The sequence below is a fragment of the Opisthocomus hoazin genome, chromosome 2, assembly GCF_030867145.1.
Source record: "Opisthocomus hoazin isolate bOpiHoa1 chromosome 2, bOpiHoa1.hap1, whole genome shotgun sequence".
In the NCBI taxonomy this organism is placed as follows: Eukaryota; Metazoa; Chordata; class Aves; order Opisthocomiformes; family Opisthocomidae; genus Opisthocomus; species Opisthocomus hoazin.
In genome coordinates, this window is record NC_134415.1 from 132,676,925 (window position 1) to 132,704,530 (window position 27,606).

The following is a 27,606-nucleotide window of genomic DNA, read 5'->3' on the forward strand; positions in this document are numbered from 1 at the left end:
GATATTTTAGATCCTAACTTACTAGCTTTTACATAGTACCTATCTTTTCCTTAATAAAATAATTCTCGCATTTACCATGCCGAGAATCTTGTCTCAGGTCTCTTTCACGCTCTCTTTTCATTTCTTATCTCAATTATTTTGTCATACTCCATCAGCTGCCCAGATGTTCAGTGTATCAACATCACAGAATCCTTTTTCTTATTTAACAAAGATTTTTTTCTTATTTATTGCTTGTTGTTTCTTATAATCCTATTAAGACATGTAATTTCACAGATACCATGGCCACTCCCAAGTCAGTATAAACCACCTTCTTTCAAATACTAATAATGACTCAATGCTGTTCTTCATTGGGAAACCCAGGACAAAAATCTTGGTTATACAGACTAGAAAACAAAAATCACTGCGCAGTAGAAGTATATGAAATACCAAAACTGTAACCTAGGAACAGAGATAGTATTTTGCCACGTACAGCAACTGGCCAAGAAACTGGAAAAAAAAGAGCAACAATATGGATAAATTACCTATCTTCTTTATAGAAGAAGATAATGCACATTATCAACTGGACTATGCTATGAACTGTTTTAGTTATTAGAAATAAATGCTACACATTATCCGGGGAAAACAGCAAACAGGGATATGACAGAATTTGAAGAAGTCATAAAAACATCATGACTTGTCAGGAGGAGATGCTGATAAACTTCAGGTGCTGTATGAAAACTAGAGAATAGGCAGCTTCAAGGTAAATGAAATTCACCACAAAAAAAAAAAAAGCACTGGAAAAAAAATTAACTTCAATCTGTTTCTTATGCTCTTGCCTCTTAAGTTATGCATAGAACAAGCAGTATTTCACTCTTCCCACGACCACAGTCAATGAGAGACACCCTAACCACCAGGTAAGAAATTCAGTAGCAGCACTGACATTACCTAGATGAATTCTTAAACTGTGAGAATGGAGTGTCAGACTTTCTCTGGGCCTCCAGCCCCAGAGTCTCCTCTCATGGAAAGGTTAGGGAAGCAGCAGGAGAGAAATTCACAACTGCCTGATCAATGACTTCACAATCATGTCGTCTTCTTTGCAAGAAAAGTCAATTGAAAGTTTATGTTTCTATTACTTTGATATGGTTTACATGCATCTAGTAGTGCAAACAGCAGTGCTGGGGAAACATCTATATCAGAAACATGGAGAAACCTCAGGAAGGAGCAGCTAGGAAAAATTAGGCCTGTGAAGATATAACGATAAAAATGAACAAATAGGCAGGCATAGTATGTGGCAATTAGCTGGCCTAGTCTATCATTAGAAGCACCCGGATGACTGACAAACATGGAACATGTTCTAAGATTTTTTTCAAGAACTAAAAAATTTTGCATAAAAGTGAAGACTAGCATGAAGAATTTACGTCACAGTTAAGGATCTGCAATAAAAAGAGTTTAGATGATCTGTCTAGCCTTGCTTTCTGCAAAGTTGATAGCAGCAATTATAAAGGAAATATCTACAGAAACTAGTGTTCAAGTTTGTAATATTTTTTTTTTATACAGTGTACTTCCCACTATAGAACACAGAGACTGAACATATGCTGGAATGCCCAAGGGCCAAACATCCGGAAAACAAAAACGCCAACTTCTTTGCACAGGATAGAAAAAAAGAAACAGTGGCCTAGAGCCTGAAAAGATGAAGAAACTTCATTTGCGAGTGGGCCATTTCTGCCTCCCTGGGCACTGTGGGATGCTTCTGTGACCTGGAACACTGCCTGCTGCTGGAGACAGGCTGCTCCACAACAACGCACCTGGAAACACGGTGTTTAAGCAGAGCACAGAAACTCTGACTGGGATCAGGAGACCGATGTATAAGCTGCGAGCGAGTCAATCCTACAGCTACAGCGGAGAGGTATCAGTGGAAGCTCCAAGCGTCCCGCACCACCGTGACTGTCCCTACCCCCGAGGAAAAACCCCCAGGACCCGGGCCCGGCGCGACGGCTCAACACCCTTTGGGGAACTCCCTGTTTCAGTCTCAGGTTTCCATTTCTACCTGTACCCTTCTTGTACTACCACTTCTTGCAACGAAGACCTTTAGGACAAAAAGTAGGACCGGCACCAAGAGCCAGCAGCGCCCCGCTCCAGATGCCTCCCCAGCCCTCGGCCGAGCAGAGCGGGGCTCGCCGCTCCTGCGGGCCGCCCCCCTGCTCCCCGGGCTCGGCGTCAGCGGGCGACTACGCCTTCAAACGGAAAGCAAGCGTTTCCGCCGTCGCTAGCGGCTCTCCAGGCAGCCCACAGCGGGTCCCGCTCGCCGCCCGCCCGCTCCGCGACAGGGCCTAGCCGACGGGCGGCAGCAAACAAGACCCGGGCTGCTCATCGAGCCAAGGCCGTCCCGCCCCCGCAGATCAGCGCTGGTCCGGGCCAGACCCCCTCTCCTTCCAGTCCCGAGCCCAGCGAGACCCTCGGGGCGAAGAACAAGTCCCACCGCGGCTGTTCCTGTGGCGCCGGCCCGCTCCCGCCATGCCGACGGCGCAGCCCATTTTCGCGCGGCTTCTGGCCCCATACGCCCCCCCATCCCGCGCCCCCAGACCACAGCCCGGCCGCGCGCCCCGGGGCAGCAGCCCTCAGCACCTCAGACGAGAACCCCAGGCACTCACCGAACCGCCGCCCCGCATGGTGCCGCCGCCACGTTAGCACGCGCCCCGCCCGCCCGCGCACGACCGCGAGATCCCGCCCGCCCACTTCCGGCCGCCTCCTTGTGGCAGCAGGCGATCCCTGCCCACACGGGGGCGTGTTGCCAGCTTCCCCTGGGCCCCGACCGAGCCGTCCACCGCGGGGAGGCCGCGCGAAGCCTGCGGTGCGTACCCGGCCGGCGGCGGCAGGGCGACAGCCAGGTCCCACGCGCGTCATGGCGGGGCGCTGTGGGGCCGCCCCTCCGTCGTCCTCCGCGCGCCCCGGAAGGACAAGTGGCTGCTGGGAAAATGGCGGCGGCGGCTGCAGAGAGCGGGCTAGCGGCGGCGGCGACGACAACAACCACCACCCCCACCACCACCACCCCCCTCACCCCCCCGGTGTGCGTGCTGGTACTGGGTATGGCCGGCTCCGGGAAAACCACTTTCGTGCAGGTGAGGGGCGGCTGGGGCGCTCTGGGGAGCGGCTGGTTTTCCTCAGCGCTACCTCCATGTCTAGCGAGGCCTGACGCCTCCTCGTGTCCCCTTAGCGACTCGCCGCCCACCTGCATGGGCAACGCTGCCCCCCGTACGTGATCAACCTGGACCCCGCAGTGCGCGACCTGCCCTTCCCTGCCAACATCGGTGAGTCCTGTCGCCCTGGCTTAGCCCCTGGCCGTGGCGGTGGTGGGCGGTGTGAGGGAGGGGCTGGTCCCGGACTAGAGGTGTAGCGTGTTTGTGGGGTCCATCAGAAGAAAAAAGGTATGTTTTGCCATAAATAAATAACACCATTTTTAGTATACTGATTTTCGAATGTTTCGCCGGAGCAGGGGGGCGGGGTATGTGAGATATTTCACCAGATTGCGTATATTGTCTTTAAGAGATTCCAAGTCCTAACAGAATAAGGATTTTAATATATTTTTCTTTTTTTTTTCTTTAAACTTAATTCCTTTCTCGTACCAGTTTTTAACATATGAATTTTCATGACCAAAGGCATTCTTCCATCGTGTTTTTACATCGTGTGGTGTGATTTGATATGTTTAGGTTCTTGTAGGTTTTTTTCTGTCAGCAGTGGGTGTCTTAGCAGGTTCGATCTGGTTCCCTACATCCAGAACAGTGGTATCCATAGGTGCTACCAAGTAACGTCTTTAAAGCACTTTAAAAGGCATGAATTTTAGACAAAATACATTAACAATAAAACAGACCTTGTGTTTAGCTGTTCCAAAGGGCTTACCAATCATTAGGTTTGTGAGGGTCCTGCCTGTTAAACTTTCTAACATTTGTCAGCCTGCCTCTCCAGAGGATGAGAAAGGCAGTGTGGATACCAAAGTTTTTTTATTGATGTCAAGTGAATAATTAGAGTATTCCACTGCTGGAGCTCTAATAACATAGTTAGATGTGTATGCTTTGTTAACTGATGTTCATCAGCTGAGAATACAATTAAACGGAAGTGGTTGCTGGTAGATACGTAAATTGGTGTGTTTCACGTGAATTACATTGGGTTTCATATATATGTTGAGAGCATAGCTAATCTGGTAGATTTTATTTATGCCACTTGGAAGATTTTTCCTGTTGGTGCTGGATCTATTACTGAGATGAAAGAAGACTTGCTAGAAAAAGAAGGGCTTTCACCTGTCAGCAAATTGATGAAGAAGGATATTTTAAAAGTGATGTCCTAAAACTATGTGTCTTCCTCCTCCAGATATCAGGGACACTGTGAAGTACAAAGAAGTCATGAAACAGTATCCTTTTTCTGTCTAAATAATGATATTTGAAATTTTAGATTTTGTGAAAATAGTCTGTCACTTCTGCACACTACAATGAAGGGAACGGGAGGCGTTGGGAATTGCAGTAATATGGAATGTTACATGAAGATCAGAAGTTTTTGACTATGTATTTCTTGCATATGAGGTTAGAAACATATGTTCTATGAGATTTGATACTCCTTGGGTCGTTTTCTCCTGTGCTAAAAGTCATTCTGCCTGATAGTATGTTTTTACAAATAATAGGCACTCTGCCCACATCTGTTTTTTTTTCTCTGTTCTTTTGAAGAGCTTGTATATTTCTTTGTGCAAGCCAGCAGCCTTTTCCCCATGTTTTAAAGAGTCTAATTTTATTTATTATAAACAAATATGCAAATTCCTATTTGCCTGTAGTAGGTGGAGAAAACTATTTTCTACAGCGTTTACCGTAATCAAGGCACTGTTGTCTTTCTGAATTTCAGAGATATTGGACTGTTGGCTCTTGCTGCACAGTAGTTTTATGACTGTAGTTCAGTAACATTACACTAAAAGAACTGCACTTCCAGAGGGTCGTGGAGGTCCTTTGTCTCCTATGTAGTAGCTTATGCAGATGGAGATAATATACAGTGTTTGGTTTTGACTTGCTAGTGTGACTCTTAAATTTAATATTTTAGACAAGAATGAAGATGGTGGGGGATAGGATCCTTGATCTTGGCTGTTGTTCGATTTGGAGTTACCACCAAAACATCCAAGTATAAGTTTCAATTTGATATGTAGGTGCATTATTTGCTTTACTGTGTCTGTTACCCATTACTGGAGTTTAAACATCTCATTAAATAGCGCTTAAGGAGGGTGTCTGAACTTGTATTTGGATACTGAGAGTAGAAGCCCTAGAAGACAGCATGTACTGGTGGATCAGTACTGGTTCTTATGCAGTTAAAAAAAGTTCTCCGTTTTTTGAACATAATTAGTATACAAATCTGTATACATGAAAAAGGATTTTGAAATCTTCGTCTGTAAGCTGTCATTTTGAGTATCTTTGCAACGTTAATCATAGAATCATAGAAAGTTTTGGGTTGGAAGGGACCCCTAGAGGTCATCTAGTCCAACGCGCCTCGCAGCAAGCAGGGACACCACTAACTAGATCAGGTTGCTCAGAGCCCTGTCCAACCTGGTCTTGAATGTTTCCAGTGATGGGGCCTCCACTGCCTCTCTGGGCAACCCGTTCCAGTGTTTCACCACCCTCATTGTAAAGAATTTCTTCCTTATGTCTAGCCTAAACCTACCCTGTTTTAGTTTAAAACCATTACCCCTCGTCCTGTCACTGCTGTCTCTACTAAACAGATTGTCCCCATCTTTCCTATAAGCTCCCTGTAAGTACTGAAAGGCTGCAATCAGGTCTCCCCGCAGCCTTCTCTTCTGCAGGCTGAACAAGCCCAACTCTCTCAGCCTGTCCTCATAGGAGAGGTGCTCCAGCCCTCAAATCATTTTTGTAGCCCTCCTTTGGACCCGCTCCAACAGCTCCATGTCCTTCTTGTGCTGAGGGCTCCAGAGCTGAACGCAGTACTCCAGGTGAGGTCTCACCAGAGCAGAGTAGAGGGGCAGAATTACCTCTCTCAACCTGCCGGCCATGCTTCTCTTGATGCAGCCCAGGACACGGTTGGCCCTCTGGGCTGCCAGCGCACATTGCCGGCTCATGTCCAGCCTTTCGTCTATCAGTACCCCCAAGTCTCTCTCAGCAGGGCTGCTCTCGATCCTTTCATCCCCCAGCCTGTATTGGTACCGGGGATTACCCCGACCCAGGTGTAGGACCTTGCACTTGGCCTTGTTGAACCTCATGAGGTTCACACAGGCCCACCTGTCCAGCTTGTCCAGTTCCCTCTGGATGGCATCCCGTCCTTCTGGTGTCTCAACCGTACCGCTCAGCTTGGTGTCATCTGCGAACTTGCTGAGGGTACACTCGATGTCGCTGTCCATGTCATTGATAAATATAATGAACAGCACCGGTCCCAGTACGGACCCCTGAGGGACTCCACACGTCACTGGTCTCCATCCGGACATTGAGCCGTTGACCACTACCCTTTGGCTGCGACCATCCAACCAATTCCTTATCCACCGAACGGTCCACCCATCAAATCCATGGCTCTCCAATTTAGAGAGAAGAATGTTGTGGGGGACCGTGTCAAAGGCTTTACAAAAATCCAGATAAATGACATCCATTGGTTTTCCCTTGTCCACCCTTGTTGTTACACCATCATAGAAAGCCACTAGGTTGGTCAGGCAGGACTTGCCCTTGGTGAAGCCATGCTGGCTGTCTCAAATCACCTCCCTGGCCTCCATGTGCCTTAGCATAGCTTTTAGGAGGATCTGTTCCATGATCTTCTGAGGCACAGAGGTGAGGCTGACAGGTCGGTAGTTCCCAGGGTCCTCCTTTCTACCCTTTTTGATAATGCCCAGTATAATTTCAGTTCTTCTAAAAATGTATTTGTGTAAGAAATCTTTTAATTATCTTTTGAAGTATAAATTCTTAGAATGAAGTGCATTCAGGGCATTGTTAATTCTCAGTTACTGGCTGTGTTGTGAATCTTTTTGGAAAGACAAAGATGGCTTTGATGCATACACAGAAGTATATTTTCTCTTTGTCCAAAATCGTAATGTTTGACTAATGGCAAGGGGAAGCCATGGCATAGGTAGTTTTCCTTTTGTCAATCACACATGATTGGGCAAGAGAGAGACCATTGTGTATTTGTTGTACTGCTGTATCACTTGGAAGACTTAATTGTGTGTTAAGCGATATTAATTGTGCTATTAGGGATATTGTCTTTTGCTGCAAGGTATCAAATGTGCGTTGTACATGGCCAACTATTATCTGAATTGAAAAAGAAGCTCTCTGAGTTCTGCTTAATCATCTGCTTTCCTAAATGAAGCGTCTAGATATGGACTGGGCCCAAATGGTGGAATAGTGACCTCTCTCAATCTCTTTGCTACAAGATTTGATCAGGTACAAGGTTGTTCCTATGTGATACTGTGCTACAAATACTGTGCTGGGAGACTGAGGAGTTTTTTTTGTGTATTTGGAGTCTCAGAGAGCACTGTGTTTGGTTAGCCTCCTGATACTCCTTTGGAGTTAGAGTATTCTTCATACAGAACCATGTATTTCACAAAGTAGCCAAAGTGCATTAGCTTTCATTGGAGAGATTTCACTTTTTTCAGCTTTTTAAAAAGTAAAATTTAGAAGCCACATGTACAGAACGTTCTTTAGTCTTTGTACATAACTATTCTATTGCACTATGTTCACTATAAAATCTTTCATAGGAGGACTCTGATTTTGAAGTAGGAAAGCTCACTTCTGGACACAGGTTAAGATTTCCTATGGTTATTTGATAATTGACCGCTCTCTTAAGTCAGACTACTAAATCAGCTCTGGGAGTGGGAAATTATGCAAGTTATTGAGACAGTGCACAATTTCTTAGTAAAAAGGCAGGGAACAGCTGCATTTGTTATACTGTTTCTTTAGCCACTTACTAGAACACAGACAAAATCAAGGTTGTCTTTGACCCATGCAGTGTCTGAGCATTTTCCGCCCTTCCTTAGTAGGGCATTTTCACACACTGAAAAGCTTAGAGATTTCAGTCGTCTTCTGATACATACATGCAGCTGTGCAAGTTAATGTAGTTTCTGGTATGAAATTATTATGAAGTTTCCTGTTGTGAGCCTAAAAACAAAGTATACTCCTCCTTTTTCAATCAGGTGATGAAGTTTATTGAAAAAAGACAAAATGCATCCAAGTGAGTACATTCTACCGAGTTCTGCTTTGCTGGGACGGGTGTGGGAAACCCATGTGAAATCCTAGAAAGATTCTCTGAATGTTTTCTAGTTGTTTTTCAGCCTTGGTACAAATTTTATGTGGAAAAGGATAAAGAATTAAAGCAGATGAACTAGACTTTCTTCCGATACGTCAAAGAAATGTCTGCTGATTCCAGTTCTGCTTTTCTCGTCTTCCATTAGACTGTAATTTTTTCTCACTCACTGTTCAAATAGGCAGCAATTAATTCTTCTGAAGAGTTTGCAGTACTAAGTGTCTGTGAAATTGATGCCTTCAGCTTCAATAGAATCTGAAGAGAGTACTTGCTTCTTAGTTACAAAATTGATACAGGAAATTTTCAGGCATGGGCATAGATCTTGTCACTGTTTGGGAGAAGCTTTTCTGATCTGTAACAGAATAATCATGTGATTTGCCCTTATGTGCTTGTGGTAATCTAGTCAGAACGGGACCATGTGCTTAACTAATTTTCTCTTATTTTTTGTTGGGCGTAACTTCTTTGCAGGTATGTTATTATTGACACACCAGGACAAATTGAGGTATTTACCTGGTCAGCATCAGGAACCATCATAACTGAGGCATTGGTAAGTGTTTTCTACATGACAGTGAGGCTGTGTGGAAGAAGTGGCTGTTGAACAGCATGTACTTCTAATTAAAATATCTTTTATTTGTGTTTCCAGGCTTCCTCTTTTCCTGCAGTTGTTGTTTATGTGATGGACACCTCTCGCAGTACTAACCCTGTCACCTTTATGTCCAACATGCTGTATGCCTGCAGGTAAGAAAAGCTGAAAATGCAGGCCATCTGCTTAGGTTGCTGTGTCTCTTTCATACTGCTTTTGGAGGGGAATCGTAGAATGGTTTGGTTTGGAAGGGACCTTTAAAGACCATCTAGTCCACCCCTCCTCCCATGGGCAAGGACATTTTTCACTAGATCTGGTTGCTCAAAACACTGTCCAGCTTGACCTTGAACAACTCTGATGATGGGACACCTACAGCTTCTCTGGGCAACTTGCTCCAATGTCTCACCACTGTTGTCATAAAAAATTTCTTCCTTATGTCCAATCTAAACTTAGCCCCTTCCAGTTTAAAACTGTTGTCCCTTGTCCTGTCACTACAGGCCTCTGTAAAAAGTCTCTCTCTCTCTTTCTTATAAGCCCCCTTTAAATACTGAAAGGCCACAATAAGGTGTCCCTTATGCCCTCTCTTCTCCAGGATGAACAACGCCAACTCTTAGCCTTTCTTCATAGGTGAGGCGTTCCAGCCTTCGGATTGTTTTTGTGGCCCTCCTCTGGACCTGCTCAAACAGGTCCATGAACTTCTTGTACTGTGGGCCCTAGAGCTGGACACAGTGATCCAGGCGGGGTCTCAGAGGGGCAGAATCACCTCCCTCAACCAGCTGTCCACGCTTCTTTTGTTGCAGTCCAGGATAGCATTGCCTTTATGGACAAGCACACATTGATGCCTCATATACACTTAATCTGCTTGGTTATTCTCTTAGTGATTTTATCCATTGGATGAGCAAAATAATTTAGGTGCCAACAGACATCTGGTGGTCATTATGTCAAAACTCCCACTGAAAGGATTAAATAGTCCATGAGACCTTAGTGTGATGAAGGCTAGTTACATCAGAGCTAACGCATTGCCTGTTGCTTATAAAATCATTTATCTAAGGTCTATCGCGATAGCCTACTTTAAGCTGCTTCTTGTAAACACATAATATTTTATTCCTTTTTTTTACTATTATTGATACTTTCGGTGATTTTTCAAGATTTGTTTGGAGCTCAGCATACCATGGAGTTCTTGTTTCACTGTCTTCCTCCTCATACATGGATTTACCTGTTTTCTTTCACATTGAACCGGAGACTAAATACCTAGGTAAAGATCAACATATCTAGAGCTCTCATAATTCATGGTAAATGCTGGCAAAAGGTTTTCAAAAAAATCTATCAGTCCTTGTACCAAGGTCAAAAGCTGCATCACTGTGATAGGTGTATGCAAAACGTGTCTTACTACATGCTGCATTGTCTGACATTAGTGTTGAGTGAAAGATGCTAGAAATGTACAGTGAAATGAATATGTAAGCTCACGTCTCAAGGTAGTTTTGCTTAGTAGATATTTTGAGTTATTTGAGTTCGTTGCTCAGTTCACAAATAATATCTCGGAACCTAAGGTTTGAGTCAAAATCATTAAAAAAATGCAAAGAGAGTTAAAAACTGGGATTTGAGAGTGATAGAAAGTAGCAATCAGAATCAGCCAGGTGTGTAGAACATTTTCTATCTTACAGACATGTGCCTGCATCTTGGGGGAGTATATTTTGTTCAACTATGGTAGGCAGGATCTGGGTGAAAATTACATTCTAGTTGATGCAGAGGAAAATAATTATTTTTTGAAGTCAAATGTTCAGTTTTGCACAAATCTCATCTGTCTTACGCTTAACTTGTTTTCTATTCGAGTGAGATTTAAATTAATTGTAAATTTTTTGTGGTTCTTTTTTTGTTCCCCCCTCCCAGCATCCTGTACAAGACAAAGCTACCTTTCGTTGTTGTCATGAACAAAGTAAGTTAAAGCTGTGGTTGCTATGTCCTAGTGGAACATTGTTCTATTTAGCTTGCTTTACTGTAGTGTCTTTGTCTTACTACAATAACAGATTTTCTAGAAAAGAGAGGCTGCGAGGGAGCTGCAGGCTGAAAACCAAATCTAAAATATACAAATGCACAAGAAGAATCAGTGGTGGGCTATTATACCCAAACATTCGAGTTAGAGATAATACTAACAATTTGAAAAATGTTTTGCACCTTAACCCTAGACTATAAAGAAGCTTAACTTTGTAACATAAGGGTAAGTTTATTACTGAATCCGCTCTTACAGTCCACTGCTTCCTCAGAAAGATTGTCTTAATCATTAATTATTTCTACTCAGCAGCAGGGTAATGACTCATGGTTGGAACTGTGTAACACCTGCTTGTTTTGAAGGAGTACCATGTATTGTAGCAGGCAAAACATAACAAAAGGTGTTTGGTTGTGATCAGTGACACTAAAAACCATGCCAGCATTTTCCAGAAAGCAGATACTTACTAGCCTAAGTATACACCTCTACTGTTAAGTTACTTGTAGAAGCTAGCTGCCAGCTAGCTGGTTCTTCAAATACAAGTGTCATATATTAAAAGAATCCCATTCCCCACAGACATCCTTTCTGTTCAAGGAATTGCCCCCCAACATAGAAAACTCTCTGTGTGTGTGCACATATATCCCATAAGCTTCCTCAAGAAGACCCATGCTTTGAATGTGATTTTTTTTTTTTTGCCTCACACCAGCTGAGTAGGGTGGGTGTCTGATGTATTCCAACACCACACATCTTCCCGGTGATCAAAACCATGCATGTCTTTGATATCTGCTTGCTTACTTAGCAAGTTTTTGTACACTCTTTTCTTTTTAACTCTAGACAGTAATTTTAGAGTAAGCTGTTAAGCTTTTACTGTAGAAAAAGGCATGAGATAGGAAAATTATTCTCTCTGGGGGAGTGAGTGAGTCTGTAGAAGTTCAGCAAGCGCAGCTTGAGCAGTTGTGGGTGAATGCTTATACCCCTATGGGAGTCTGTGAAAGGTATATTGTGTTTCCTCCCAAGTGAAAGCTTTATCTTTTTTTTTTTTTTTTAATCCTCCTCCTTCAAGGGAACCATAAAGAACATATCTTTTACATCTGGCGCCACCATCCATGGATGTGCAGCTGCTTGCAAAATAGCTGTGAAGTTTGCACTGTTTGGTACAGCAGCTGTTAACGGGGGTTGTGGTAGCATTCAGGAGCCGATAATCAGTTGTTAAACCCCACCTCCTGTCTGGTTTCCGAACTGGCCAGGGGAGTGAGCTATATGGGGAGTGGGTTCTGGAGATGATTTGTTGTTTCTTCAAATAAGCAATGACTTCAGAAATTCCATTTCGTGCCGCAGCAGAAATCAGGTATTGCAGTATGTTAGTAATTTTTGAATTGGGGAGTGCAGGGGCTGCATGAATTACGCACACTGCAGTCTCCCTCTTTCTGGCGGGGTTGGGACGGATGTTTGAGCCGAAGGACCACACACTGCCATTCGGCAGGCACCAAGTTAGTCTATTTGAAAGATCAAAACCTAAAATATTTTCGTGGTGATCTTTAGTTGCAAAGTAGTCGACATGCATTTCTCTCCCCGGAGCCATAACCTTGGCAGTTTGACACACTTAACTCTTGGCATCTCGTTTTGTTGGATTTGAAATTTGCGCTCCCATATCTATTAAAAACTTCACTAATTGTCCTTGGGGACCAATTGGAATTAAAATGTATGGGCCATCATCACTTACCCCCTTACAAGCCTCCACTTCCCAGACAGTCAGGCCCAATTGCCTTCCTGACATTCATGTCTGCAGTTCCTCCCTAAGGGGGAGGAAGGGGGTTGTCTCCCGACTGGCCACACAGGAATTGAAATACTCTCCTCTTCAGGATTATCTGGAATGCTTCAATTGGACTCAAGATAATGTCAGTAAGCTGACCTTGAATTGCAGCTCTGGGAATGCTGAGGCTGATGCGTTCCTCCATAATTCATTCCTCAGTTTTAGGGATTCCGGGGGTTTTTAAATTTGTGTCCCTTTGATCTAGCTTCTGTTCCCTGTTTCAGGGAGTTTTTGTGATCTCCTCCCCGGGGCTTCAGGTTTTGTTTTTCACTTGGTGCGCCCATTTCATGGCTGCAGTTAACAATGCTGTGCATTAATTCTGCCCACGCAGGGAGTTGTTTGTGGGCATTTTGAGCGTGATCACCTAATCCCTCCTTGTATTCTGTGTCTGTCTTGATCTTATCTCGTTTTACAACGAGATGGGTTTTAAGAATTGCTGGGACCCCTCTAATCAGTGGTTCTAACATTGCCTTTGTGTGGCCCTGAGTTACTTCTAGGAGGTTTTTCATACCTCCATAATCAGTGACACTACTTGCCATCCTGTTGACTACACCAATTTGTCCTGGAAGGGGCGATGCACTTCACTCCTAAGAGAGAAGCAACAATATATTTATTGATATAAAACAGTGAGCTCATAAAATTTGATAGTAAATGCCACAGTGGTTTAACAAGATTTGATGGCAAAGTACACGGGATTATTTATGTTGTCCATGGATGACAGAGTCAGATAAAACTGTCAGGGAGACCCTCCCATAGAGTCATGATGTCACCGAAAATCCGGGAATAAAACCTCATAACACCAATGTAGTGTTAAAAGGCAGGCATTCTTTATTGCAGCGCTGGATGCACGGGGGATAATTCCACCAAACGTGCATACCTCATACCTTTTCCATGCGGTTTATAGAAATCAAAAATATGTATATTTATTTATACATATTCATTATTATTCTCTTTGGTGATTGGTGCAAATTTGCTTGCTTTGCATGTAAATTATTACTCAGTCATCCTCTTCCATTGTTCTGTTTTGAGTAGGTGGCATTACTTGGGTAGGTGGTCAGTGGGTCGGTGGTTGCGATCTGCCCCTGCCGGAATTACCTTCTACCCACTCGGTTCTCAGTCTTGGCAGTCCTGGTCAGTTTTAGAATCATAGAATCATAGAAAGTTTTGAGTTGGAAGGGACCCCTAGAGGTCATCTAGTCCAACCCCCCCGCAGCAAGCAGGGACACCGCTAACTAGATCAGGTTGCTCAGAGCCCTGTCCAACCTGGTCTTGAATGTTTCCAGTGATGGGGCCTCCACTGCCTCTCTGGGCAACCCGTTCCAGTGTTTCACCACCCTCATTGTAAAGAATTTCTTCCTTATATCTAGCCTAAACCTACCCTGTTTTAGTTTAAAACCATTACCCCTCGTCCTGTCACTGCTGTCTCTACTAAACAGATTGTCCCCATCTTTCCTATAGGCTCCCTGTAAGTACTGAAAGGCTGCAATCAGGTCTCCCCGCAGCCTTCTCTTCTGCAGGCTGAACAAGCCCAACTCTCTCAGCCTGTCCTCATAGGAGAGGTGCTCCAGCCCTCGAATCGTTTTTGTAGCCCTCCTTTGGACCCGCTCCAACAGCTCCATGTCCTTCTTGTGCTGAGGGCTCCAGAGCTGAACGCAGTACTCCAGGTGAGGTCTCACCAGAGCAGAGTAGAGGGGCAGAATCACCTCTCTCAACCTGCCGGCCATGCTTCTCTTGATGCAGCCCAGGACACGGTTGGCCCTCTGGGCTGCCAGCGCACATTGCCGGCTCATGTCCAGTTTTTCGTCTATCAGTACTCCAAGTCCCTCTCGGCAGAGCTGCTCTCGATCCTTTCATCCCCCAGCCTGTATTGTACCGGGGATTACCCCGACCCAGGTGTAGGACCTTGCACTTGGCCTTGTTGATCCTCATGAGGTTCACACAGGCCCACCTGTCCAGCTTGTCCAGTTCCCTCTGGATGGCATCCCGTCCTTCTGGTGTCTCAACCGTACCGCTCAGCTTGGTGTCATCTGCGAACTTGCTGAGGGTACACTCGATGTCGCTGTCCATGTCATTGATAAATATAATGAACAGCACCGGTCCCAGTACGGACCCCTGAGGGACTCCACTCGTCACTGGTCTCCATCCGGACATTGAGCTGTTAGTGGACATTTTCTCAGTTAGCTGCACGAAACCATGCTCCATCATTCCTTTTTGACAGAAACACATTGTCTGTTGTTTTGTTCACATTAGTGATTACCTACATCTATCCCGAAAGACTTCGTATACTCAGTGTTCCCAGATGTAATGTCCAATTGGAATATAGCAGCATTGTTCATTGCCATGGTTAGCTGATTCTATCGCCCTCATTACAATGAGGTTGAGAATGGATGGCCTTGCTTTCTAAACTCCTTCTCAGAGAGGAGTCAAGGTGCAGCTGGATCCAGACTTAACCCAGACTTGGTCAGTTGTTTTCGTCTAAAGGATTATATGTGCACAATCAATCCGTTGTATAACTTAGCTAAGGTTTCAGAGTTACAGCGCACTCATTAATCACTGAGAATCTGTTGCAGCAAGGAATCTCTCAGCCTCGAGGAGTAAACCTTGAGGGGTGTCCCCAGACTAAAGGGGAGATCTTTGTATGCAGCCCGTTGCCGAGCAGGAGAGTTCAAAGGGCTCTTGGGCTGCTCACTATATATGAGGTAGGATGATTGACACAGTCATATTTACGTACCGATAGCAGCTTCCCAGTTTGGCTTGAGTTGGACGTTGATCAGCACTACAGTTAGGTGGTTGCGTTGTCATGAATTAGCACTTGGCTATTATGCTGTTATCTGTCTCCCCCAAGTCCACTTCTATCACTTTAGGCCAGATGCATCCATCACAACTGCCACTGGTGGTTCTCATTTGAGCAGGATTAGGGGAAAAGGGCAGGTCGGGGGCGGTGGGGGTGTCACCGAAAATCTGGGAATAAAACCTCATAACACCAATGTAGTGTTAAAAGGCAGGCATTCTTTATTGCAGCGCTGGATGCACGGGGGATAATTCCACCGAACGTGCATACCTCATACCTTTTCCATGCAGTTTATATAGATCAAAATATACATATTCATTAAATTACATAACCCATTTCTTTCATAGTAAAATTAGTCCATTTTCATACGCTCTTCCCAGCCGTGCTTGCGCAGTGCCTCCTAGTGGTGGTCGTCAGGGGTCCCAAGATGAAGGCTTATCCTCTTCATCACGGTGTCTGTTGATTGACCCCTGTTTCTGCGCAAGCTCAGTCTCCTTCTGCCTCCTGTCCCTGCAGCAGGGTCGCCTTGACCGGTTCTAGGCAACTCCTAGTTTTAATTAAAAACTGACTTCTCTGGTGGGAGATGTATTCTTCAGTTAGTTTTCACAATGTAAGTACCCTGAATACGTCTGTGGTTACAATATATAAGTACCATGAATACATCTGTGGTTAGCTAACAACGTTATTCCTATTTACCATTGCTTAATACTTAATGATTGGAAACTTAACTGTTCGTTCCTACTAATGTCCAGATAGGTAGGGCTGTGCAAGGGACGTAATAGCAGCATTGTTTGTGCTTTGTGGTTAGTTGATTCCATCACCTTGGTTACAGGGGGAAGCACACTGTCACACTGGGAAATTAAATATATCAGAGTTTTAGACACCTCTATATTGTGATAATAGTGGATACACATGTGGCAAGATATGTTTATAAAACTCTTTAATAGACTGTTTGCATACTAATCCATGTAAAATTCTGGAACCATCTCACCTGTTTGTGTCCATTGTCTTGCACTGAGTTTAGATTCTAACTTCTTCAGGTCAGAGCATAGCTCACTTCTTGTAAAGATCCTGTAGGCTGTTACCCAAAGTGAAAATTGCTCCCTCTTCCTGCTGGCCCCCAGGCCAATCAAGAAAGAATGAGATCTTCAGTGAGGACTGTTCTTGTCTGGCCTTAATCATACGATCTGATATTTACAACTTAAACTTTCTTGTAGAGTATGCAATTTTTGGAAGCCCCTTTCCAGTAAACCATAGAAGCCTTTAGACTTGCAATTGTTTCCCTAAATGTGCCTTCTTAAAACTGGGATAGTGGTTGTTTGTCTTTTCTTCCTGTATTCAAGCAGCTGGTTTGATAAAAGCAGAGCTTGGAAAACTTCAGACCACGGCTGAGTATTTTGAAAAGATCAGTGTTTTGAAAGTAAGTTTAAAATGGAAAGTTTTTATTTGTCCACTTAACAGCCTAAGTCTAAGAATTCATTATTACTTCTGAAAATTTTCTCTTCTCCTTCCAGACTGACATAATTGACCACAGTTTTGCAGTTGAATGGATGCAGGACTTTGAGACTTTTCAGGATGCCCTGAATCAAGAGACATCTTATGTCAGTAACCTGACTCGTTCTATGAGTTTAGTGTTGGATGAATTTTACAGTTCACTTAAGGTAAGAATCTTCATTTGTTCACTGCCTCTTATAAAAACCTGGAGAAGAGAAAGCTCAAGGAGGATATTATTGTTATGTAAAAATACCTGATGGGAGGATGTAAGAAAGACAGAGGAAGGCTCTTTTCAGTGGTGCCCAGTGAAAGGACAAGAGGCAGCAGACATGAAGTGAAATACAGGAAACTATGTTTAAACAGAAAAGGGAAAAAAAGAATTGCTGTAATTTTACTGGTTGAGCACTGGAACAGATGATCTAGAGAAATTGTGGAGTCTGCGTCCTTGGAGATACTCAAAATATGCTCAGACAAGATCTTGAGCAACCTGTTCTAGTTAATCCTGCTTTTTGAGCAGGGGAAGGTGGACTAGATGATTTCCAGGGGTATCTTCCAATCTCAACCATTCTGTCCTTCTGTAAAAGGGCTTTACACTGCCCCTTTGAACTGAAATCTGCTGATGAACCTTGCATTGGGGGCGAGGATTTGTTGGTTTGAACATAAAGTAACTTTAGTTGCTTGTCACGCTGAGTGGCAGCCTGAATCATTTAATAGTGAATTATGAGTAATCATTAGAAGAAGGCTAAGATGGACTGGTAAGAGGTAAGGTTCTGTGTTACAGTGTCTCCCATCTGAGATAATTTTCCTGTTCTGGAAGCGTCAGGTACAGTTGGGCAATTTACTGTGTAGGAAGAAGGGAAAGAATCTCAAAAACAAACGAACAAAATCCTGTATTTTTGCTAAGGCAAGAAAAAGTGGTTTTTTTTCCACTGACCAGGTTTTGACAGGACAAATCCATTCAGTTTCTCTGAAAACACTGTACATCAAAGGATGTTAATAATCCCATAGTCTGTGCTTAAAAGGGTTCAGCTAATTGTGTTTTTCATCAGCTTTTACTTAAGAAAAAGCAAGCTAGTGGCCTTATGGATGTTACAAGAAAGGCAATGAAAACAAAAAAGTAATTCCATTCATATAGATAATGATCTTTTAGCGAAAACAAAAATATTCTCTGTGCCTTATGGGGAACAATATACGGTATTTCAAAATGGATTGTAGCAGTGCCATATACAGGACTAAAGTACTTCCCTTATTTGCTAATCAATTGTTTGTGTGCATTTCCTATCTATTAGAATATTAGACTGGAGAGCAGGACATATGCAGACGATTATAGATTAGAAGGCAGCTTGTACTTAAGCACAATGAAAGTATAAATACTAATATATATCAGCACAGTGCCTAGACTAGTGCTTAAAATCCCATGGAATGCTTGATTGTCTGCATATTTACTGTATTAGTGATAAAATGCAAGGCTGTGTTGGAAAAAGCCTTACATTTGAAAGCGAGTAGTTAAGACTTCTCGCTTATGGAAAAGAGGGGGAATTTCCATTAGAGGATACAAGATTCTTAAGGGTCACCAAGTACTGGCTAGTAATAGTCTTAATTAAAGGTATTTTTAGATCAGTGATTTAATAAAAGCAGGATAAATAGCCAGAAGTGTAATGACAGACAAGTTCAAATTAGAAACCAGATGTGCATTTTGAATGTATTGCCATAGTAACTGATTAAATTCTCCATCTCTTGCTGTTCTGGGGGTTGAATTGGGTACCTTTTAAAACGTGCTTCAGCTAAATACAAAGTATTAAACAGAACTTCAGAGGCAAAAGCTCAGTTCTTGCAGTCTATTTTACTCTTTAATTCTAGTGAACTGATACTGCAGCAGTCATACTAAGCACTTATAATACTAGGTTCAGAATGAGAACTTGGATTATTAACAATAACCAAGCAGACAGAAGAAAGACTTGCTCTTTCTTTTGAATTGTCCATCTTGTTCATTATGTGTAGGCATTGTGTTGTCTGACTATTTTTTGTGGAGTATTGAGATTGGAGATACAAGGATGGGTGCCAAGTCAGCTTTTATTTATTTTTTTAAACTGTTACTTTTCCCCTGCCCACCTCCCCCCCCCCCCCCCCCTTTCTCCATGGTAAAATTTGTAAAACAGACAGGAAAACCCAGGTCGCTGAGTTAAATGAGAGAGAGAGAGGAAGGAAGGAGAAAAAAAACCAACCAAACAAAAAAAAACCAACCAAAAACTGGAGGTAGGAAACATTAGCAGCAGGTGGAGAAAGAGGTTGAAAGTAGGAATGACAGAAGCAGAAGTATTACTGCATACTCTTATGCCACTGTGATAATTAAATGGATATCATTATATTCCCCTATTTTTTTAGTTAAGTGTTTTGGGTTTTTTTTTATAAAGACACTGCTTAGTCTTTCCAGCTCTGATCATCCATCAGTTACCTAAAAACTTGGTTCAGTTACTCTTCAGTTCTGGTATATGGTTTTCTTTTATAGGTGGTTGGTGTTTCTGCTGTGCTCGGAACAGGACTGGATGATTTTTTTGTTCAGCTTTCTAAAGCTGTAGATGAATATGAGAGGTAAGGTGATAACCTTTGATCCTTGACCCAGTGAATACTTCCTGAAGTTATGGATTCATGAGCTCACTCCTTTTATTTGAAGGGATGTTCACTTTTCACAGCCAAGGTAGTCTAGGGTTTCCTTGCCAACCATATCCTGGGCTGCATCAAAAGAAGCATGGCCAGCAGGTCGAGGGAGGGTGTTCTGCCCCTCCACTCTTGTGAGACCCCACCTGGAGTCCTGTGTCCAGCTCTGGGGCCCCGAACAGAAGAAGGACATGGAGCTGTTGGGGTGAGTCCAGAAGGCCACAAAGATGATCAGAGGGCTGGAACACCTCTCCTGTGAAGACAGGATGAGAGAGTTGGGGCTGTTCAGCATGGAGAAGAGAAGGCTCCGGAGAGACCTTATCGCAGCCTTGCAGTTCGTACAGGGGGTGTACGAGAAAGCTGGAGAGGGACTTTTTACAAAGGCATGTAGTGGTAGGACAAGGGGTAATGGATTTAAACTAGGAGAGGATAGGTTTAGATTAGGTATAAGGAAGAAATTCTGTACTATGAAGGTGGTGAGGCACTGGAGCAGGTTGTGCATGCCCCCTCCCTGGATGTGTGCAAGGCCAGGTTGGATGGGGCTTTAAGCAACCTGATCTAGAGGAACGTGTCCGGGCAGGTTGGAACTAGATGATCTTTAAGGCCCTTTACAGCCCAAACAATTCTATGAGTCTAATAAACTTAAGTGTGAGAGTCAGCATAAGAAGCAGCAATCAAAAGGAACTATTCAGTGGTGAATTTTTGTGCTAACTGTTCAGCAGAATAAGTAAAAGCTATTTATGCCAGCAGGTCTGTGAAGTCATGTTTTTCCTCTGAGTTCGTACAGTGATTAAGGTTTGAATCGTCCTCAAGAAGCTAACAGATCAGTTTGGCAAACTGAGTAGATGAGCAAGCTGAAATTCAATAATTCTTTGAGAATTTGTTCCTTACTGGATTCCTCCCCATGAAATACTGACAGGCTGCTTTATAACATTATAAAACAAATCTAGTAACTTGGATTACTTGGAAATAACCTAAACCAGACCATAGACTACTGTTAGAGGAAAATACATCATGCCGGCTTGGATAACTAGAGCGAGGCTGCTACAGCTTCATGTTCCCAGGTCTGATTACTCTGGCTTGGTCATGCCCCCAGGTCTGCATACTGCCTAGTTTCTGCTTGCATGCAAATAAACCCTTTTATTCCCTTATCCCTCTATTTCCCACACTTGTTCCTGCCCTCATCTCCTAAATCCTTCCCTTTGTCCACCCCTAAACATCCCATAATAAATCCAGTGCTATCCCAAATGCTCTTTCCCTGCACCCCATAACGTGTCCCACACCGCTAGGCAGCCACCCTTCTGTGCTCGCAAGATGAGCCAAAGAGCTCCTGATGAGGCATAGTGGTCAGTGTATGCCAGGACCATGGGGCTAGTGGTTCTCCTGGATAGGGTATCCCATCCTCTGAGTCCTAAATTTGGATTCCCTGCCTGCCACCATGGCCCTGTGCTTCTCTGGGCTTGTTGAGAGGGGTCTGTGATGGTTTGATGGCTCCCCTGTGATGGACCTGGGAGTATCTGGACAGGGTATTATTTGAGGCCATAGATGGCTATGTACTTTTTAGGAAAGAGAGGCCAGCAAGGCAGTGTGGTGGAGTTGCTCTTTATGTGAGGGAACAACTGGAATGCATCGAGCTCTGCCTAGCGGTGGATGAAGAACAGGTCGAAAGCTTATGGGTAAGAATTAAGGGACAGGCTGGGTGATGCTGTTGTGGGTGTTTACTGCAGGCCACCTGGTCAGGAAGAGGGAGTCAATGAGGCGTTCTACAGACAGTTTAAAGTAGCCTCATGATCACAAGCCTTGGTTCTCATCGGGGACTTCAACCACCCTGCTATCTGCTGGAAAGACCACACAGCCAGGCACACACAGTCCAGCAGGTTCCTGCAGAGCATTGATGATAACTTTTTGACACAGGTGGTGGAGGAGCCAATGAGGAGGGGTGTGCTGCTGGACCTTTTACTGACAAATAGAGCAGGACAGGTTGAGGATGTGGAGGTTGGGGGCAGCCTTGGCTGCAGTGACTATGAGATGGTGGAGTTCAGGATCCTGCGTGGAGGAAGCGGGGCAATAACTAAGATCGCATCCTTGGACTTCAGGAGAGCTACCTTTGGCCTCTGCAAGGACCTACTTAGAGGAATCCCATGAGTTAGGGCTCTAGATCGTAGGGGGGTCCAAGAGAGCTGATTACTATTCAAGCATCACTTCCTACATGCTCAGGATCCAGGCATCCCCATCTGTAAGAAATTGAGCAAAAACTAAAAAGTACATAGCCATCTATGACAGGGGATGTATCTTCTCAGGGGAGTGAGGCCACTGGGAGAATCCCATGAGGGATTATTGGAGGCTGTATTATGAGAGTTATTGGAGCCCATTTGTTTGCTTGGGAGCGGGGGTTAAGCATCAAGCGACCAAGTGTTCACTTCACTGCAGATCTCCCTGCTTTTAATTTGTGCCAGAAAATGGTATCGTCTTTAAAAATATGTGTGTGTGCGTGGGCATACTTATGTATATATAAAAACTTGTATCTATATACTGGACCTGTTGCTCACCACTTCAGAAGAACTTATTGGAGAGGTCAAGACTGGTGGTAGCCTGGGCTGCAGTGATCATGCCCTGGTGGAATTCATGGTCTCAAGGGGTACATGCCAGGCAATGAGTGTAGCCAAGAACATAAATCTTAGGAAAGTGAACTTTCAGTTCCTTAAGGGACTGGTAGATGGCACCCCCTGGGAAACTGCCCTCAGGAGTAAAGCAGCACAAGAGACCTGGCCGCTCTTTAAAGGTATTTTTGTTAGAGGACAAGAACGCTGAATTCCCACATGCAAGGAATCAGGAAAGGAAGGCAGGAGACCAGCATAGCGGAGTAAGGATCTCCTGGAAAATGCGTACGCAGTGGAAGCAGGCACACACATCCTAGGAAAACTATAGGGATACTGGCCAAGAGTTTAAAGATGGTATGAGGAAAGCTAAGGCCCAGCGGGAGCTAAATTTCCAAGGGATAATGAGCAACTCATTCTGGAGGTCATCATTGAGCAAGTGGAGGAAAAGAAGGCTATGAGAAGTAGTTGACATGAAATCACCAAGGGGAAATCATGCTTGACCCATCTGATAGCTTTCTACGATGGCATGACTGGCTGGGTAGATGAGGGGGGAGCAGTGGATGTTGTCTACCTTGACTTCAGCAAGGCTTTCGACACGGTCTCCCATAACATCCTCCTAGGGAAGCTCAGGAAGCGTGGGCTAGATGAGCGGACAGTGAGGTGGCTTGAGAACAGGCCGAATGGCAGAGCTCAGAGGGTTGTGGTCAGCGGTGCAGAGTCTAGTTGGAGGCCTGTAGCTCCTGGTGTTCCCCAGGGGTCAGTACTCGGCCCAGTCTTGTTCAACTTATTCATCAGTGACCTAGATGAAGGCACAGAGTGTACCCTCAGCAAGTTTGCTGATGACGCAAAACTGGGAGGAGTGGCTGATACACCAGAAGGCGAGACCTGGACAGGCTGCAGAGTTGGGTGCAGAGGAACCTGATGATGCTCAACAAGGGCAAGTGCAGGGTCCTGCACCTGGGAAGGAACAACCCCATGCACCAGTAGAGGCTCAGGGTGGACCTGCTGGAGAGCAGCTGTGCGGAGAGGGACCTGGAAGTGCTGGGGGATGACAACTTAACCATGAGCCAGTAGTGTGCCCCTGTTGCCAAAAGACCAGTGGTATCCTGGGGTGCATTAAGAGGAGTGTGGGGAAGCAGGTCGAGGGAGGTTCTCCTCCCCCTCTACTCTGCCCTAGTGAGGCCCCATCTGGAGTACTGTGTCTAGTTCTGGGCTTCCCAGCTCAAGAAAGATGAGGAGCTACTGGAGAGAGTCCAATGGAGGGCTACGAGGATGATGAGGGGACTGGAGCATCTCTCCTATGAGGAGAGGCTGAGGGAGCTGGGCTTGTTTAGCCTGGAGGAGACTGAGAGGGGGTCTGATAAATGCTTACAAAAATCTTAAGGGCGGGTATCAAGAGGACAGGGCCAGACTCTTTTTAGTGGTGCCCGGTGACAGGACAAGGGGCAATGGGCACAAACTGAAGCAGAGGAAGTTCCATCTGAACACGAGGAAGAACTTGTTTACTTTGAGGGTGACAGAGCCCTGGAACACGTTGCCCAGAGGGGCTGGGGAGTCTGCTTCTCTGGAGATACTCAAAACCTGCCTGGTCAAGGTCCTGTGCAGCCTGCTCTAGGTGACCCTGCTTTCGAAGGGGGTTGGTTGGACACGTACTGGTCTCTGGTTTCCATGAGGAGAAGCAGCTGTCACAAAAACAGCACCACATTAACCATCTCTTCTGTCTGGGGCAGTAGGGAGCATTGACTGCCTGTGCATGATGCCTGCGTCAGCCAGCTGGGCTGTGGCTGACCCAGTGACCCTGCTTTGGCAGAAGGGTTGGACTAGATGATTTCCAGAGATCCCTTCCAACCCCTACCATGCTGTGATTCTGTGATATCCACATCCACTTTATCCTTACTTCATTACAGAAATATTCCAAAGGTCCCATAGTGGTACAGTAGTTTGGAAGTCTGTGACGAACAGTCTTTTTGTATGAGATCCCATTTGAACTGTCTGAGGACACACAAGTACTGTCAGAGTCTCATGTCTGTAATTAGAGGACAGTGGTAGATGTGCTTATTAGGTATAGCAGTGAAATCACTACCTCAGTTGAGCTGGTTTAATTTCCAACAAGATGGTGTGAGAAAGGTTTGCAATTTTCATAAAGTATGTTCACTTATTTTGCATCCATTGGTTTCAGAATCCAAATCTGGGTAAAAAGTACCATGGTTCTTTCTGAAATGTCTCTCAAACATGAAAGCTTAGAGAAAATTTGTAGGGTAGAAACAAGCCTCCAAGGCGATCCTTTCTTAATATGTCATGTATTAGTTCAGACTGAATGAACTCTCTTTATTTATCTTTTCAGAGAATATCGTCCAGAATATGAGCGCCTGAGAAAAACACTGGTAAGTATTTTTAACTGTTGTATACATGGGCAGCAGATCTTGGGGTCACTTTTGTGCACACAATTGCCTCTATCTTGGGAGTGTCTAGCATTTCATTTACTAATCATACTCAGTGTGGTAAAACTCCTGTCCTGAAGCTCACCATCTGTCTTTTTTTCCTAGATTTGGTGGAGCATATCTTCACGAAAATAAAGATGTTTTGTAAAACAGATGTTGCTTGGTGTTTTAGTACTAATAATTTTTTTGAGCAAATTGTGAAAACATGATGGGGAAAGATTTTTGTATCTTCCATTCAGAAGGAGGGAGACTTTTTAAAAATTACTTTCCACGTGATTTGTTGAGAATATCACTTCATCTTTCTGCACCAGTGAAGTGTACTGTTTTAACTGAGACAATTAGTAATGAAGACTGAATTGCAGTACCAAAATCAGTAGCTCTTTTCATCCTGAGTTCTGGCTGTCCGAAGGACAGTTCTCTGCAGGCACAACTTCACTGAGTTTGGCTTCCTTATGCCGCTGAATATATATACTTCTTGAAGTCGGTCCTGCTGGAGTTTGCTTTCCATATTTATCCAAAAGTTCCGTGTAACTTAGTTGTAATGTAAGACCTGCTTACTGACTTCTGCTACCTAGCTGGGGGACAAACTGATAGTATTGGGTGAGATTGCTCTTCTACTGATGTTTTAAATGTACTTAGAACCCATATGTAACTTTGTACCTATAGGAGAAAGCTCAAAATAAGCAAAAGAGAGAGCAGCTGGAACACTTGTGGAAGGACATGGGCAGCGTGTGTGTGCAGGGCAACACACTTGCAGGTACATTACTAGGAAGATTAAGTTTACTGCAGAAGTTGTCTCAAGGGTCTGCCTTGAGAAGTCATATAGTGCTTTTCTGTCTTAACAGAAAAAGTGTGAAAGCAGCTTTATGTTAGTAAAGATGAGTGGGGCTTTAGTTCCTGTGGGATGGGTCAGACTTGGCTCTTCTATGTGTCAATCACAGACATGAGAAGAAGAAACCCTACTGTGTAGATATGGCAATGGATGTGTTGCACACCACACCGGGTAACAAACTCTGTGTGAGACAACAGACGTATTAGAAGTAATGACATACTTCAGAAAAAGTGAAGCAGTCAAATTGGAATATGAGAAAGTTCTGCTGTTCGTTGAACTGTTTCCTCATATGATGTTGAGTATGGTGCTGATGCAGTCTGTCCTGTGTCTTTGGAATCCAGAAGCAGCTTTCTGTCCCTTGAGAGTAGGTATTAATTGCTGTGTTTATGTGCAAATAGAAATTGTCTAGGCATAACAGGGCATGAGTTAACTTTCTTGTTAAAATGCTGGTTTGTGTATAGCCATTTCTGTTCCTTCCAAGGGTCTGATGATTATTCTGCAGTGGGTCCCTCTGAGCTGATCCTAACACGAGGAACTCTTGATGAAGAAGAAGAGAGGGAGAGTGATACTGATGACATTGACCATGAAGGTAAGGGAATGAGGGATCTGATCTGAAAGATGCCTGTCTAGTCAGGAAATACCCTCTGTATTTCATTAACTGGATTGACTGTAATGAGAGCCTAGAAAATAAGCAAAAATTGTCACCCAAATACAGGTGTCTGAATCTGTAGCAGAAGCCCAGCTGCAGTGCTTAGTCCAGTGATACCACTCTCTAACCTTTGTGAAAATTCAATTGTAAATTTTCTGTTCAAGTAATTATTTTTAATAGGTGTATATAATATGCGTAAACTAGATGACTTGCTATGCTCAGAGCATGCAGTGACCTCTGAACCTGATTAACACACGATATGTCTTATCATCTGTTTGACCTTACAGTTTCTGCCCCTGGTTCTCTTCTGTTTTCCTGTGACTCCTGATCTTGGAGCAATCTTCTGAATTCTTACAGTGTGTGATTTTTCTCCTATATAGCTCGCAGACTTAATCTTCATTCTTTCCCTGTTCCATTTATATTTAGGATCACTTCTTTTCCCTTGTAATGAAGTTGAAGATCAAATAGACTTTGTGTTGCTCTGACTAGCCTGACTCTAGCTTTCTTGAGTAACACAAGTAGAGCAAGTGCTGAAATAGGGCTGAACTGTGGATTTTTTTCCCCCCAGTTACTGAGGAGAGTCATGAAGAACCAGCCTTCAGAAACTTTATGCAAGAGATGCGGATGAAATACCAGAGAAGCAGCAACCTGAATGAATGAGAAAGTTTGGAATCCCTTGTAATGGAGTTAAAAATAATAGAACAGCATAAAGAAACTTGTATGGAACCATGGATGAAGTCTTCTGTCAACAGCTTCTTCTGATACATTTGTATCTTTCTTCCTGCAGTAACCATTGGTCATGTGAGTCGAAGGCCTTGTATCCAACTGGCTGCATGTTTGGTCATCTGCCACTGTGACTTCTTGAAGCTGAAGGAACCAGATAGCACTTTCGTTTGCTCCACATTCTTTAGATGTGCCTGTTGAGAGCTTAGATTCTGAGCTCTGACAGCATTAGCATCTAGAGTACTTACTGCTCTCCAAAAGTGCATTCTGTTCACCTTCACCTTGTGTAGACAGGTATCTTCTGCAGTCAGGACACAAGTGAAATCTCCACTACATGAAACTTCATCAATCTAGTGTTTGATGTTTTGATTTTAATTAAATATATTTTATGTACTAACAAATGTGTGGTGGTTAATAGCAGGAGATTTCATTTTGCCGTTCTAATGTGAGACTTTTTTTCTATGCTTACAGCCCACAGCAAATGCATCTTAATTACATTACATAGACACAATACCTGCTAGGAAAATCTTGAGTAAAGAAAGTTCCCAGGAGGGAAAGTAGTAAAAAGAATGTCTTGATTCAGCTGAGAGCTGAAGTACACATGGTGTGTACTGGCTGCATATATCTGCAGGTAACATAAACCAAAGGCATTTCTATAGATGAATGCTTACGTGGAATGTAAACAAGGACTTAGAGATTGGATAGTACTTATTTTCCTTGTAGGCACCATGGGCATAGATGTTCACTTGCTCTTTACCATTCTGAACTCTGGAATCTGTTTTCTTTCCCTC

The 27,606-nt window shown here is 43.9% G+C and overlaps 2 protein-coding genes across 11 annotated transcripts in view; one reads left to right on the top strand and one right to left on the bottom strand.

Annotated features, from left to right (window-relative positions):
• ZNF512 (zinc finger protein 512) overlaps positions 1–2,921 on the bottom strand; it is a 39,103-nt gene extending 36,182 nt beyond the window's left edge. For 5 of the 10 annotated variants that reach the window (XR_012763281.1, XM_075415185.1, XM_075415184.1 and 2 more), the window contains exon 1: positions 2,839–2,921. Coding sequence is in view for 6 of the 10 variants with exons in the window: in XM_075415185.1 (XP_075271300.1) it covers positions 2,839–2,883 (45 nt within the window). In the remaining 4 variants the exon portion in view is untranslated. Of the gene's footprint in view, positions 1–924; positions 1,470–2,630; positions 2,689–2,838 lie in introns of those variants that run through there. The other 5 variants (XM_075415183.1, XM_075415182.1, XM_075415188.1 and 2 more) reach the window with 4 other exon arrangements.
• GPN1 (GPN-loop GTPase 1) lies at positions 2,647–27,216 on the top strand. The gene is given in 15 exon segments (XM_075415190.1): positions 2,647–2,850; positions 2,853–3,098; positions 3,194–3,287; positions 4,345–4,384; positions 7,319–7,385; positions 8,135–8,172; positions 8,713–8,791; positions 8,888–8,982; positions 10,718–10,763; positions 16,933–17,079; positions 19,422–19,504; positions 24,515–24,554; positions 25,278–25,368; positions 25,925–26,032; positions 26,661–27,216. Coding segments are annotated over 15 exon segments (1,470 nt in total). The 3' UTR covers positions 26,753–27,216.
• The last annotated feature ends 390 nt before the right edge of the window (positions 27,217–27,606 follow it).